The sequence below is a fragment of the Myotis brandtii genome, unplaced genomic scaffold (assembly GCF_000412655.1).
Source record: "Myotis brandtii unplaced genomic scaffold, ASM41265v1 scaffold1102, whole genome shotgun sequence".
Lineage (NCBI taxonomy): Eukaryota > Metazoa > Chordata > Mammalia > Chiroptera > Vespertilionidae > Myotis > Myotis brandtii.
The window spans coordinates 1,020,136-1,035,670 of record NW_005353757.1 but is presented as its reverse complement, the minus strand read 5'-3'; the positions used below and the strand labels follow the sequence as shown (position 1 = coordinate 1,035,670).

Below are 15,535 nucleotides of genomic sequence, written 5' to 3'. Positions count from 1 at the left end.
CACCCAACTCAAATTGTCACACAGGCTTGCTGCTTCGATACCCATGGGCTGTTCAGGGTGCTGCTGCAGAAAGCGCATGGCAGGCGCTTCATAAAATCAAGCACTTTAAAGTGAGGAAGGAATTGAAAGATCACACATTCCAATCCCTCATTTTACTGGTAGGGAAACTGAGGCCCAGAGGGGAAAGGGGACTTGTCCAAAGTCACAGAATTAATTAGAAGAGACCATGAACAATAACTCATCACACAGTATTTTCATCCTTAGCAGAGGAGTTGGCGGAACCACCCAGGCATCTAAATTTGCCAAATGAAATTAATTCCAGTCAGGCTTCAGCTCAGCTAGAGCTTCTAGCAGCAACTTGGGAGCACCTGGGAGAAGCAGAGAGAACCTGGCAGATGGGAGCAAGAGCAACTGGCAGAGATTCTGCTCACACCCCTGCCTGCCTGAGGCAGCCAAATTCTCGGAAAGGCACAGATGAACAGACCCAGAAGATGGATTGCACCTACTTGTTCATTTTTCAGACGCCCACTGTTTGACCTAATATTTCCCTGAAATGTGCTGTCTTTTACCTCTATCCTTCCTGGTTCTCCACAGTGGAGTAGGTGAGGCTGTCAACGGGATCAAGCATCTTTCAGTGAACTCTTAGCACACAGGTGTGGGGGAAGGAGGCACGGTGTTTGTGACACTGAGACACCCTGGTGTGTGGGCAGAGCCCTGACTCCGGAATCCAGCAGTGAGCAAAACTGGAAGGTGTGATGTAGCCCGAGAAGAGGGCCAAACATGACTGGAAGAAAACGGGCCCACTGAGAACAATCCAGGAAGAAGGGGTGCTCTATGCTTTATGAAAATGTGGGTGCTAAGGAGACTCCAATAAATGTCTCCAAGATGTTCTATGGATGGTAATGGGAAGCTATTTCTCACTCTACTGAGAGAAAAAATAGGAATATAGTGGTTTTGAAACTATTACCCTGATTTTTAAAACTTTGGGGCTCTCCGGCTCCATGATGATGGTGTCTCAGGGGTGCACACCGTTCCTTGGTGAAAAAACTACTGGGTAAGTATATTGAATGTTCTCAAGTAAGTAATGTTTTTTAAATATGAGTGAAACATGGAATTATTAGTAAGAACCCTTATCTCCAATGTGGTGGTATTTGGAGGTGGGGCCTTTGGGGTGTGATTAGGTTAGGGAGAATGGTGCCCTCATAAGGAGATAAAAGGACCTGCGCTCTCTCACACACACATCAAGTGACAATGGATGCCTTGGCATCTTTCTGGGCCCTCTATTCTGAATTTTTAATTCAAGTTTATCTCTGTAACAGCATCTCCCTTATTACTAATTATACCTGTTTCCTAGTACCTCATAGGACCAGTTATTCTACCTCCTCTACTTCTACAAGTTTGTCTTGGCTGTTCTTAGTCTTTTGTATTTCCATATAAATCTTAAAATCAGTCTGTCAAAAGTTTTTTAATGTTCTCATAGTTTTTTTATTAGAATTATACAGGGTCTATATATCAACATTGAGTCTTCTAACTCAAGAGTAATCTCTCCATTGATTTAAATAAATTTAAAGTTGCCATCTAGCTTGCTACATAGACACCCATCTTCTGCTATTTCTATTCCTAGATTCTTTATCCTCTTTGACACTTTAATAAATGGTACCCTTTTTTATTTTTCTAACACTTCAATCTGATAAAGAGAAAAACAATTGATTTCTATAAGTTTAATATATCAGGAACCTTCAGGACCTTTTTTATTATTCTAGTGATTTATACTTGGTTAAAATAGTTTTTCACATAAATATCCAAGATTTCAATAAATGTGTGTGAATGGCAATATATGTAATTTTTTAAAGATATTGGGCCATGGCCAGTGTTCTCAGTGGTTAGAGCTGTTGTCCCATGCACTGAAGGGTAGCATGTTCAATTCCTGGTCAGGGTACATACCCAGATTGCGGGTTCGATCACCAGTTGGGGCATGTATAGGAGAAAACCAATCAATGTTTCTCTCTCACATCAATGTTTTTCCCTCTCCCTTCCTCTCTAGAATCAATGAAAAAAAACATATCCTCAGCTAAGAAATAAAAAATATATATGTATATATTGGTGAGATGTGCTAGTTACAACTAATAAATAGCCTAATGGTCTAACTCTACATCATGACTAATATGCTACAATGAAAACTATTTTCACAAAAATGTCAGATTACACAAACAATTTATGTAGCATACAATTCAGCTTTTGTATAAGAATTTGGTCCGCTAATTAACATTTCATGATTTTACACTTAAATCTTTCCCCAGGAAACCATAGTTCGTTCCGAGGGTTGGTAGAACAAGCATTGATTGAGAGCCTACAATGTTCCAGGCACATTAGCACACCTCCTTTCATTTAATTTGTACGATGATAACCTAAGGAAGTAATTATCTGCATTTAGAGATGATGGACTTGAGGCTCAATATTGGTTCATAATTTGCCTGAGGTTCCACCGCTAGAGTGGCAGGGTTAGGATTTCATTCCTAACAGTCTAACCCCCTCCACTGCCTGTGCCTCGGAGCAGAGGGTCTCCCACAGCCCCTCGGCAGACAGGAGAATCATAGCATCCTGCTCCACTGCCCAGCCCTCAGCACAGACCACTGTCCGCCATTGGCCTTTTTGTATGAGGCCTTTAAGGGCATGCTAGCTCTGAATTATATATATAATATGTGTAAATGTGATATATCTCTACAACTATCTCTATATCTAGAGAGTTTTATTGGCCTTTGTGCAGGAAAGAGTTAAGATAGCAGGCCTGGCTGCTAATTTTTGAAAGGCCTGATTACAAGGCTGAAAGACCCCTTCGACTGTAAAAATAAGTTTTTATTTCTCTGGAATACAAGCCCAGGAGTGCAATTGCTGGGTCCGATGGTGGTTGTATGTTTAGTTTGTTAGAAGCTACCGGATTGTTTTCCAGGGTGGCTGTACCATTTTACATTCCCTCCAGTTTGTCCTGCCATTGATTTTTTCTTACCCCAGACTCCCATTTTGACTGACTGATAGAGGCAGTTACAAGACACCTCCAAACCATGTTAAATATCTTGAAAACTGGTTAGAAGTCTACTTCTGGATGAGTTAAAAATATATGAAACACAATATATCACTGCTCCTCCCCTGCCCAGTGCAAACATCACCTGTCCATTTCCTCTTCACCCCCACAAATCTTCAGCCATTGCTTTCTATAAGGAGCTATCCAAGACACCACCAACCCAGACCAGGTGGGATGCTTCAGACCTGTACTGCTATGGCATTGCCACCACTATTGGAATAACCAGATTAATTGTTTTCCTTACTAGATTCTCAATTCTCTGAGGGTAGAAACTGGGATGATGTCATCCTATCCTCAATAGCTAATGTACTACTTTCATGTTGTAGGTGCTCAATTAAATTTGTTGTGATTAAATGGGTAGACCCAATCTCAAAAGCCCATTTAGGGAATACAGCACTCCAGGCAGCCTTTACTAACCAATTCAACTTGACACAGGAGTTGAAATAGCTTTACCAGCAGGCAATTAGTAACACCTTCTGGTTCCACCCCAAAGACACATGGCTCAGAACCTTCTCTCCATCCCCATCTACCATCCTGGGTGTTCTGTATGTGCATGAGGCCAGCCAGCCAACAAGCTGGCTTCTCCATTCCCTAACCTCCGACTTCATATGCCTTTTGCTCTTCCTCCTCATTCACCTTCACACCGTGGAGACACCTGAGAATTGTCACCACTTAGAACTGCTCCACTTTTGGACCAAAACTTGAATCTTGCCTCCCTCTGAGTGTGTTGACTTTACCTGCAGTGTCATCCCTCTATTATTTCCACCACACCTACTTCATTACCTCATTACAATGTCCAGGCTGCTGAGCCCTCCGACTTAACCCAGTCTATGAATCCCATCCCAGCTTCACCTCCTTTGTCCAGCTCTGTCCATACCTGAACCCTTCTGCTCTAACTCCTCCCTCCCCTTCCTTCCCTGTCCTTTCCTCACCACTACTTAATAAAAGCACAGCTCCACCTTCCTCACCTTGGAGACCAAGACACCACAGTGACACCCCTTCACCTCACCTAAACACTGCCTGATAAGGCTGCTATGTTTCCCCTATTTTCATAGTAACTGGTTCAAACATTTTCCTCTGGCTCGGTTATCCATCTGCAAAGATTCCTTGTTGATATAATGTTTTGAACTCCCATTTGTCTCATTTTTAACAGTTTTGATTTATCTGGTTATCACTGTTTATTGTTTCTGGAGATTTATTATGTCTAACAGAAGCAAGCTAAATTCTTCCTGGGTCAATTATCTATTCTATGTGAGAGGTGAAGAATATCTGCCAAGCTCAGGGTCGACAACTTGTTATTTTAACACATTATTATGCTACTCATGTAGGCTTGGGCATCTAGCACTTTCTCTGGTTGACTCCAAGTGTGAAAAAAAGTTCACTACAGAAATTGGGAGGAAGAGCAAGTAAAATGTGTTGCAAAGTTACATGAAAATACAAAGGGCTGAGTCATTCAAAGGATGACAGTTAATTCTGCTGCTGTTGTCTCGCATTGTCCTCTCTGTAGTATCTGAACAAGTAATTAATCTTATGAACTCTGATAAACTCACAAAAGATGGAAAAACTCATACTAGTAGTTCTTGTATCAGAGTCACATGAGTATTTGAAGGTAAGTAGTTAAAGGATTACTGTACCCAGAGCAATAAAAAATATATATATCTGCAGGAAGAAATACTTATATTGTATGCTTCAGGGGCATTGAAAATATGGCTAACCTATTTTAAGGGAGTTCTTTTTCTCTAGATTTTTCAGCCAGAAATCACATCTGCTTTGTGCAGAAGCCAGTACCATATGAGCTTCTATATGCTAGAATTTCCTTTCACTCTTTCTGTTGAAATGGGTGCAAAATTTACTCTAATGTAGAAAGTAGTCTGTCCTGAATCAAGAGGATGGCAAGAGTTTGTTCCATGCTTCTGGATCTATAGATCCAAAGACAGAAGCACGGATCAGACTGACGAATCTCAGAAGGAAGGTGCACTGGGGGTAGGTGGGGAGAGATTAACTGGGGAACGTATATGCATATATGGATAGCCCATGGACAAAGACAAAGTGTGGTGAAGGCTGGGAGGGGCCGGGGGATGGGAGGGTCAATGGGAAAAAAGGGGGTCATCTATAATACTTTCAACAATAAATATATGTTTTTTAAAAAGAGGATGTATAATTCTCATGTGTTAATTAATTGGAGGCCAGACTTCTGCCTTTACATTTCTATCATAAATCACTCCCAGTGGCCTGGGGCCCGTGGTCGGCAGGGATAGCCCATGGACAAAGACAAAGTGTGGTGAAGGCTGGGAGGGGCCGGGGGATGGGAGGGTCAATGGGAAAAAAGGGGGTCATCTATAATACTTTCAACAATAAATATATCTTTTTAAAAAAGAGGATGTTAGACTAATTGGAGACCAGACTTCTGCCTTTACATTTCTATCATAAATCACTCCCAGTGGCCTGGGGCCCGTGGTCGGCAGACTGCGGCTCACTAGCCACATGCAGCTCTTTGGCCCCTTGAGTGTGGCTCTTCCTAAGCCTTAGGAGTACCCTAATTAAGTTAATAACAATGTACCTACCTATATAGTTTAAGTTTAAAAAATTTGGCCCTCAAAATAAATTTCAATCGTTGTACTGTTGATATTTGGCTCTGTTGTCTAATGAGATAGCCCACTGGCCTGGGCTATCTCCCCATGACCTCATACATCCCCTCTACATGACTCCCTCAGTTGTATTTCCATCAGCTCACATTTCTATCTCTGAGTTCTCCCCTCCCCATCTGCCTTTACATTTCTATCATAAATCACTCCCAGTGGAGTGACTATCTCCCCATGACCTCATTCATCCCTGCTACATGGCTCCCTCAGTTGTATTTCCAACAGCTCACATTTCTATCTCTATCTGAGTTCTCCCCTCCCCGCCCCAATAAAATGACTCTCTTATCCAATTCACCAGACATCCGTAGAAGCAAGTTCAAAATATCACAAACAATTTTCAGGCTCAATTTCTTATGACGTCCTGAATCAATTGGAAATTATAGAAATAAAATTTGATGAATTCAGAGAAATTTAGTAAATGATATTGAGTTGCTCGAAGTATCTCTCTGGGGCTGGAGAACCAGTGGGTGTGTAAGTTTACACACCCAAGGAAATAGACCAGAATTTTGCCACAAACTGTCCCTGTGAATACCTCCCCACTGCCACTGCCTTCCCAGCTGCCATCCCCCACACCTGGCCCCTGACCCTCTCTACTGGAACCCCCTCCCCCTCCACCAACACACACACTACTGTCCTTGGATGTGGACACTTCCCATGCTGCTGCCCTTACTAGGAAGAAATCCCTGTGACCCCTGATTTTTTTTGGACACCATATCCTGAGCCAAAAACTAGCCCAAATGCTTGTGATAGAGGAAGTCTAGGTCATGGTGATGGTTAACTTTATATGTCAATTTGGCTAGGCTACAGTGCCCATTTGTTTGGTCAAATACCAATCTAGTCATTGCTCTGAAGGTATTTTATGAGAAAAGCAGTTACCCTCCATAATATAAGTTCATCTCATACAATCATTGAAGGTCTTAAGAGAAAAGAATAAGGTCTCCAAGGAAGAGAAAGATGAATATCTGTCTTGAGACAGCATAAAAAATTTTGCCAAAGTTTCTAGCCTTTGGACTCAAGACTGTAAGATCAGCTCTTACCTGAATCTCTAGCTAGACTGTGGATTTTGAACCTGCCAATCCCCACAATCATGTGAACTAATTCCTTAAAATAATAATACTCTCTTTTCTTTTTTAAAAATATATTTTATTGATTTTTTTACAGAGAGGAAGGGGGAGGGATAGAGAGTTAGAAACATCGATGAGAGAGAAACATCGATCAGCTGCCTCCTGCACACCCCCCACTGGGGATGTGCCCGCAACCAAGGTACATGCCCTTGACCAGAACCGAACCTGGGACCCTTGAGTCCGCAGGCCGACGCTCTATCCACTGAGCCAAACCTATTAGGGCAATAATACTCTCTTTTCTCTCTCTCTCCCTCTCTCTCTCTCTCTCTCTCTCTCTCTCTCTCTCTCTCGACTTCATTTTGTCCTGGGAGGAACCATTTTTATGAGCAATTTTGCTCATACAGTATAAGCTGGTCTTGAACCTTGGTAAAGTAGTCTAACTGCAGACACTTCTGACAATGTTCATTTTATTAGGGTTAAAAAAAATTTTAAGTTACCATAGACTAACTATAAGGATGATTATGAGGTAAGAGATTTAGGGTTTCCATGGACAGACCATAAACAGGGAGTTAGGGGTTCTGGTGTTTTGTGGGGAGAAAAGACATAAGTAGAAAGCACACCGCTCATCCTTACTACCCCTGAGGAGGCATTCGAGGGGAAAAAGCATCAGAAGGGGAGGATTCTAAGGGTGCAGGCAGTAATCATGAGGCTATAGAGGTGTAAACTGTCTCCTGTTCTGGGTTACAATTCTGTTGTGGTACCTCCCAGTCTCCACACCAGCCTGTGCTCACTCGCTCTGTTTTGTGGACTAAGGGAATGGGACTGGTTCAGTATTTGGGACAGAGATTAAATGAAGAGAGTCACAGATATAGTGACATCATGTGTGGCCAGAACTGGAAGGCAAACAACTGGAAGTCACTTGAAGAAAGAACAAGTAACAACCAGGAAAAACCCTAACCACAACCCGGGACATTCAAAGACACTCTTTAGAAAGGGACCAAACTTCATGTAAGATCAGGGACCAATTATTTTGCTTAGATAGTAAAGGGGAAGTTGACTCCTAAGGGCCGGAGAATTCAAGGACAGAGGCACCGAGGTATGTATAAAGCACATGGTTTTAGTAATATGGCTAATAAGTGTTAATAATTAAAAGTTGATAACCAAATTTGAGAATAAAAGTAATAATTCAAAACATATTTTCAGATGTGTGAATGGGAAATAAGATCTTTAGAATTAAATTTTCTCTAAAGCAATAATACTACACCAAAATTTATTGAAATCGTGAAATTCTCCCAAGTTATTGCTTTATTAAAGTATAATGTATACCCCTGAGGAACTCAACAATGGAATTACGGCTAAAATCTCCATTTAGCCCTCATTTTCACTTGGCACTAATGACTACAGCTATGACATATATACATTATAACTTGAAAAGAGTGTTATTCATCATTCAGGATTGTTTTATTAACATGTCAAGAAACTATATGCAAAAAAAGAAATTGAATTACTTTATCTCCCCAACCCCAACCCAGAATAACTCAGACACAGGGCTTTGCCTTGGAGAGGATAATTTAAGTAATGGGCAGTTCACCCAATATTCTTTAAAATTGAGAGGCTGTTTGTGTGAAAGCACCAAGAATAATCATAAAAAACAAAGGAGAAAAATGAAACAATTAAAAACAAAAACTTTGCATTTTCAGAGGCAACATGAACACCGAAGTAAATATTCATTGCATTGTCATTGTGCAATCTCTTGAAACACTCCATATGGCTTTGAGAAAAGTGATAAAGCCTCATTTAAAAAGGTCTTTGAAGTGAGGACATGACAAGGTATTGTAGGATGAGTGATCTCAGATTTGAAATGTAAGAAGACAAACACAATTTTTCCACATTGTCTCTGAGTCTACTCTCCTAGTCTCTGGCTCCATGTCTGACCTGTTTAAGGCAAATATGGTCAGGACCCCTTGGTCCAAGTTCTTGCTTAGGATAACAGGACAGCGAACTGAGGGGGAGAGTAGAAATATTGATGCAAAGGGTTATTTCGACCTATGTTTTTAAAAGTTTCATTTGGTAATTATCAGTAACCCCGATAGACAACTCCGTTAAAAAAAAGATTTACTACTACTTCTGAAGATAAAATAAAATCCTTCAAATTGAGCTCCCTCATATCACTGAGTCCTGTTTCTCCAAATCAATACCCTCTTGCTCAATGTGGCAGTCAAGAGTTGAGACAGAGGAAGAGGGACCACATGGTGTCTCAGGAGCATCTAGGTGACTTCCATTAGCCACCTCCTGCCCTGCTCAGACCTATGCATTGATCAGGCACAGCACAGATAATGATCAAACTTTGGCTCCTACTCACTTGCTGAGAGCTCTCACTAGGGCTGTCAGTATCAGCTGTAAGCTACCAGTGAGGAAAAGAGGTCTTCACTCTACACAGGTTTCTTGTATAAGTGGGTTAGCTTTGACATGATTCCTTTAACACTTAGACACTGAAAAAACCTTAGAGCTGGATATCACCTTTCAGATTAATTTTGTGAGTGCATTTTGAGGTTTCTAAACCTACAATTCCTCTATTTTTTAAAGGCTTTTGTGTGTTTATTTTATTAAATTTCTTGTCATCGATTAATGACATTGATTAATAGGCTCATATAGGTTTAGGTGTAGATTTCTATACTACAAGATCTGTATATTGCATTGTGTGTCCCCACCTAAAGTCAAACCATCTTTCATCACCATATATTAGGCCCTCTATACCCCCAACCCCTTCCCTCTGGAAACCACCACACTGCTGTTTGTGTCCACAAGTTTCAGTTTTATATCCCACACATGAGTGACATCATATGACAGACACCTATCTGTTCTTAGCTTTTTCTGCCTGACTTATTCACGTAGCAGAATAGTCTCAAGGTCCATTCATGTTGTCACAAATGGCAGCATTTCATCTTTTCTTATGGCTGAGTAGTATTCCACTGTGAATGTGTACCACATCTTATTTAATCAATCCTCTATCAAAGGACACTTTGGTTGTTTCCATGTCTTGGCCACTGTGAATAGTTCTGCAGTGAACGTAGGGGTGCATATATCTTTGCGAATACATGTTTTTTAGTTTTTCAGATACATACCCAGGAGAGGAATTGCTGAGTCATATGGTAGCTCTATTCTTAATTTTTGAGGAATCTCCAGACTGTTTTCCATAGTGGCCGTACCAGTCCACATTCTCACCAACAGTGAATGAGGGTTCCCTTTTCTCCACAACCTCTCCAACACTTATTTACTTGTCTTATTGATAATAGCCATTCTTACAGGTGTAAGGTGGTATCTCATTGTAGGTTTGATTTGCATTTCCCTAATTGCTAGTGAGGTTGAAAATCTTTTTATATATCTGTTGGCTGTTTGTAGGTCTTCTTGGGAGAGGTATCTGTCATTAAAGTATTTCGGATTCCACATTGTAACTAATCTTTAAGAAATGACCTCTTACTAGTTTTGGTGTAGTATCGAAAAATATCCACAATTCTCAAAAAAATTCATTAAGATGTTTCTCCCTATTCCAACTCCCTATCTGTGTGAAGCTGGATTTTCTTCACATATTTCAACTGAAACAATAAATTGCAACTGACTAAATGCAGAAGTTGATATGAGAATCCAGCTGCCTTCTATTCAGAAAAGCGTTCAAGAGATTTGTAAAAATGTAAAACAGTGACACTCTTCTCACTATTGTTTTTACTTTGGAAAACACAGTTCTTTTCATTAAAATGTTATTCATGGCACCATGTATTTAGGTTCGTTCTAGTTATTTTTCAATGAATTAAAGCATTCACTGTTAAATTTTTGATATGGTAAATATTGATGGATATAAATAAAAATGTTTATGATTAAAAAACAAAGACAGAGAGATGCCGGACCCCATGCAGGGGAAGGTGCTGTGTTGGTTCCCAGCACTGTTTGCTACATCATTAGAAAGGCAGAAAATGCTAGTGCAGTGGTTCTCAACCTTGGCTGCACATTAGAATCATTTGGAAATCTTTTTAAAATCCTGATTTCTGGGCCTCGTCCTCCGGAAATTCTGTTTCTTTGTTACTAATGATGAGGCCCAGAAATCAGGATTTTAAAAAGATTCCCAGGCGATTCTAATGTGCAGCCAAGGTTGAGAACCACTGCGCTAGTGCCTTCTGCTTGGCTGCCCAGGCCTGGAACTTTCCTGTCTTCTTGTTTTACAGACAAGTGAGATAGGTCAGGTGATGCTCCGGAAACAAGATTAGTCCCGGGGAAGATGCAAACCCATCTGACCAGTTACCAAAAACATTTGTGAGTGAGTGCCCTTAGGTGGCTCCTGGTGCTGACTTTCTAAATGCTTTGGAGAAAATAAGTATCAGAACAAATATGACCTCCCAGCGGTGTCTTTCCACAAGAAAGCAGCCCCATTGGTGCTCTGGAAGGAGGGCAGCACTCAGCTCACCTGCTGGTTGGAGAGCTGCACAGTGAGTACAGCCTCCTCCAGTGGCTGGCTCAGAGTTTGGACAGAACCAGAAGTAAAATGACTGCCTTGCAGCGTTTGAGTTGAGGCCATAACAGTTCCTGGTCTCAAAGCTTTCCTACAAACTCATGAAATAACCTTTACATCACATTCTACCACACAAATTCCAGGGCCAGGTGCCTGCCCTGTCCCATCCCCCCTGCTCACACAAGGCCAGGGACAGGAGAGGAGAAACGCAGAGAAGATGGGGCGAGAGGCTAAGGCTGGGCTCAGCATCGCCACCGTGACAGTGCAGCTGGCAATGGGCTGAGCTTGCATGTCTGAGCACCTGCCAAGCCTCCTCTCACCCAAACAGAACTGCCTTCCTGCCCCTCCTCTCTCAGCTGCGTGCCGCCTGGATAGCTGTTGCCAATGGGCAGCCAACTGAAGACCTCATGGTATGAAGTCCTCCTGTGTGTTTAGTATGTCCTGCTAGGTGGGGGTGTGGGAAGTGCCTCTGGCACATTTATTGGATTATGTTTAGGGTTTCCCAAAGTGTGGGGCTGGGACCCTCTCACTCCCCTCCACGTTCTCTCGTTCTCTTTTGTTACCTGCTTTTGTGAACTGTGCCATGCTTGGTTCAAAAGGAGCTTCTTGTACTGCGCTGGATAGAAAAAAGAACAAAATAGAGCAAAGAGAAAGAGTTCAGTAAGTGTTGCTTAGCAGCAGAGAACCCAAACAAGCCAAAATCTTTTTAAAATCCTGATTTCTGGGCCTCGTCCTCCAGAAATTCTGTTTCTTTGTTACTAATGATGAGGCCCAGAAGTCAGGATTTTGAAAAGATTCCCAGGTGATTCTAATGTGCAGCCAAGGTTGAGAACCACTGCGCTAGTGCCTTCTGCTTGGCTGCCCAGGCCTGGAACTTTCCTGTCTTCTTGATTTACAGACAAGTGAGATAGATAGGTCAGGTGATGCTCCGGAAACAAGGGGAAATGCAGCCCTGGATTTGGGACTCTATGAAAAAGAACACAGCTTTCTCTCTGGTTGAACTCCGATCTTCAACCTGGGACTCTTACTGGTCATGCATGCTGGAGCTGTCAGCTGTTATTGATGATGGATACTTCAAAAAATCCAAAAACTGGCAGGATGGGTGGGGATTATTTAACACTTACACAGCTATAAATATTATTGTATAATCAAGTGGATAAATAATCTGATGAACAGAATAAACTGGTGATTATAATAGAATCAGGGGCATAGAAAGGGAGTGAACTGACTATTCTCGGAGGGGTGGGGAAGGGTGTGGGGGATTCGGGAAGAGACTGGACAAAAATCGTACACCTATGGATGAGGACAGTGGTGGGGGGAGTGGTAAGGGCAGAGGGTGAGGTGGAAACCAGGTGGAGGGGAGCTATGAGGGGGAAAAGGAGGAACAACTGTAATAATATGAACAATAAAGATTGAATTAAAATAAAAATAAACATCATCTCAGTACCACCCTTTCCCACAAGTCCCACCTGGAAGGAGGAGCCTTTGGTGGGTGAGGTCTTAAAGAGATTAATCCTCCTAATGGTATATATAGGCCAGGCTCACATTACTAAACATTTAACGGGTAGGAGACTCCAATGACGCCGCCCGCTAGCCAGATCAACAAGGACAACCAAACCACCGACTTGAGGACAGCTGAAATCCCTTGACTGAAGAGGCCAGCAACCTTCTACAGGAACAAGGCTCTTTGTGCAATCCGTCCACTATGTTTATAGCTATGCTTATTGTCATTGCTTGCCAGTCTTCTTCCAAGTCTTAAACAGCCCAATCTGAGAGGTGGCCACTGATTTGCATGCGCTATCATTTAAAAAATAAAAAAGGGGGAATTTGCTGGAAGCCGGTCCATCCTTGCTGCTTGACACAGTCGCTGCAGGAAAGAAACATCTGCACAGCATATGTTTCAAGGGACCTGGCATATATAGCATATTGTTCTTAATATGTTTGCTCTCCTTAAGCGCCATGTGTTTTAACCAAGGTCACCTCTCCGAGAAAGGTTGTTTCCCCAGGTAGGGATTTTTCCCTGAGGTTAGGGAGGGGATACAACCCCTTAACTAAGTGCCAGGCGGGTAGTTAAGCTACATAATCTTTACTCCCTGGAATGGAGATAAGAAACGCCCTAACCTTTGTAATAGAAATTGACAGGATTAAAATCGGCTGGTATAAATATAGATGTAACAAGACAATAAACATCAGATCCTGATCAGATCCTAACCAGAACTTCGCTGGAGATCCCGACCAGAACTTTGGCTGGAGATCCTGGCTAGAGGTCCTGACTAGGCTGCTGATCAACTGAAGGCTGTCTCCGTGTCATTCCTTCTTCGCTGACTCCGTCCACACCTTTGGGGACCCCTGGACCTGCTGGGGTTGGACCCCAGCACAGGAGCACTCTACATCCCTTGTGCAAAGTGGTGTTAAATACAGGAGAGGGCGACAAGAAGACTGGACTACAGCTGGTGGCTGGAACTCTTCTTAGAAACTCCTAGTGGCTTCCACAGGGAGGGAGGCCTGAGCAGACCTCAGCTTCTCACTTTTCCTCACTCCTGGAGGATCACACGGACTGAGGAGACTGTCTTGGGACAGACACCCTCCCTGCACAATGGCCAGCTGTCCCATCTGCCTGGATTACCTGAGAGACCCAGTGACCACTGAGTGTGGGCACAACTTCTGTTCCTCCTGCATCCACCAGCAGTGGGAAGGTCTACAGGGCACCTTTCCCTGCCCTGTCTGCCTCCACCACTGCCCTGACAGGAGTTTGAAGAGCAACATCCAATTGTGTCACATGACTGAGATTGTTCAGCAGATTCCCGGCATGAGGGGAAAGAGGAAAAGGCCAGAGGAACCCCTGTGTAAGAAGCACCGTGAGGGTCTGGCCCTGTTCTGTGAGAAGGACCTGCAGCTGTTGTGTGCCCAGTGCAGGGTCTCCTCTGATCACAGGGATCACCCCCTGATGCCCATTGAAGAAGCTGCAGCTACTCACAGGAGGAAGCTCAAGAGCTATATTGACTCCTTTACCGAGCAGATTAAAGATACTGAAAGTCGGTCAGAAATGCAAGTGTCAAAATGTTTTGAATTGAGACAGAGGATCGAACATCAAAAGGATGAATTGCACTCTGAAGTTAAACAACTTAAAAATTTTTTGGAAAAGGAACAGAATGCAATGCTTAGCAGTTTGCTAACTGAAACAACAAATGTTGAAGAAAAATTAATGGAAGAGAAAAACCAAATATCAAACCACAGCTCCATATTAAACAGTCAGCTTAGTGATATTATCAGTAAGTGTTTGCAGACAGACGTGGATTTACTCACTGGTATTGAAAGTATCCACAACAGGTATGATAACCTAGAGACCCTCGCCATCTTTTCATATGAATTGAAGGAGGAGAGTTGCTCTCTCCCCCCACATTATTTCGGCCTGCATAGAATGATCCACACATTTCAGGTAGATGTGACACTGGATCCTGAAACAGCCCATCCAAGTCTCAGTATCTCAAGAGATAGAAAAAGTGTGACCCAGAGGACATCATTTGGTCTTCAAAATATTCAGGTATGCACTTTTTACCCAGCTGTCCTGAATTCTAAGGGATTTGATGCTGGCAGGCATTTTTGGCAGGTAGAAGTAAGAGGCACAGGGGCATGGTCCTTTGGCGTGTGTAAGGAATCTTTCCCCAAGAATACTCCTATGAGACCATCCCCAAGAAATGGCTGCTGGCAGCTTCAGTTCTGGACAAATACATCTGACACATGGGATTCAGGCAACTGGGAACGGATAGGCATTTTTCTGGACTATGAGTTGGGAGAAGTTTCATTTTATAATTTGAAAAATAGATCACATTTGTATACTTTCAGGGAAAGGTTTACAGTAAAACTTATGCCCTATTTCTGCCTAGGACCTTCTTCAAAATCACTTGTAATGCGCATAGTCAAAGGTGAATGATGAACCGCCTTGTAATCTGTTTGATGCGTTCTACTCTCTTCCTGTGTTAATAGAGAGTGCTTGGCCGAAACCGGTTTGGCTCAGTGGATAGAGCATCGGCCTGCGGACTGAAAGGTCCCAGGTTCGATTCCGGTCAAGGGCATGTACCTGGGTTGCGGGCACATCCCCAGTAGGAGATGTGCAGGAGGCAGCTGATCGATGTTCCTCTCTCATCGATGTTTCTAACTCTCTATCTCTCTCCCTTCCCCTCTGTAAAAAATCAAAAAAAAACATTAAAAAAAAACAAAACAAAAAAAAAAACTGCAGATA

At 42.5% G+C, this 15,535-nt stretch overlaps 1 protein-coding gene across 1 annotated transcript; it reads left to right on the top strand.

Moving 5' to 3' along the window:
- Positions 1-13,888: 13,888 nt before the first annotated feature.
- LOC102255427 (tripartite motif-containing protein 60) lies at positions 13,889-15,226 on the top strand. Its single transcript, XM_005857329.2, has one exon. It carries the CDS (start codon positions 13,889-13,891, stop codon positions 15,224-15,226), a length of 1,338 nt encoding a protein of 445 aa, XP_005857391.2.
- The last annotated feature ends 309 nt before the right edge of the window (positions 15,227-15,535 follow it).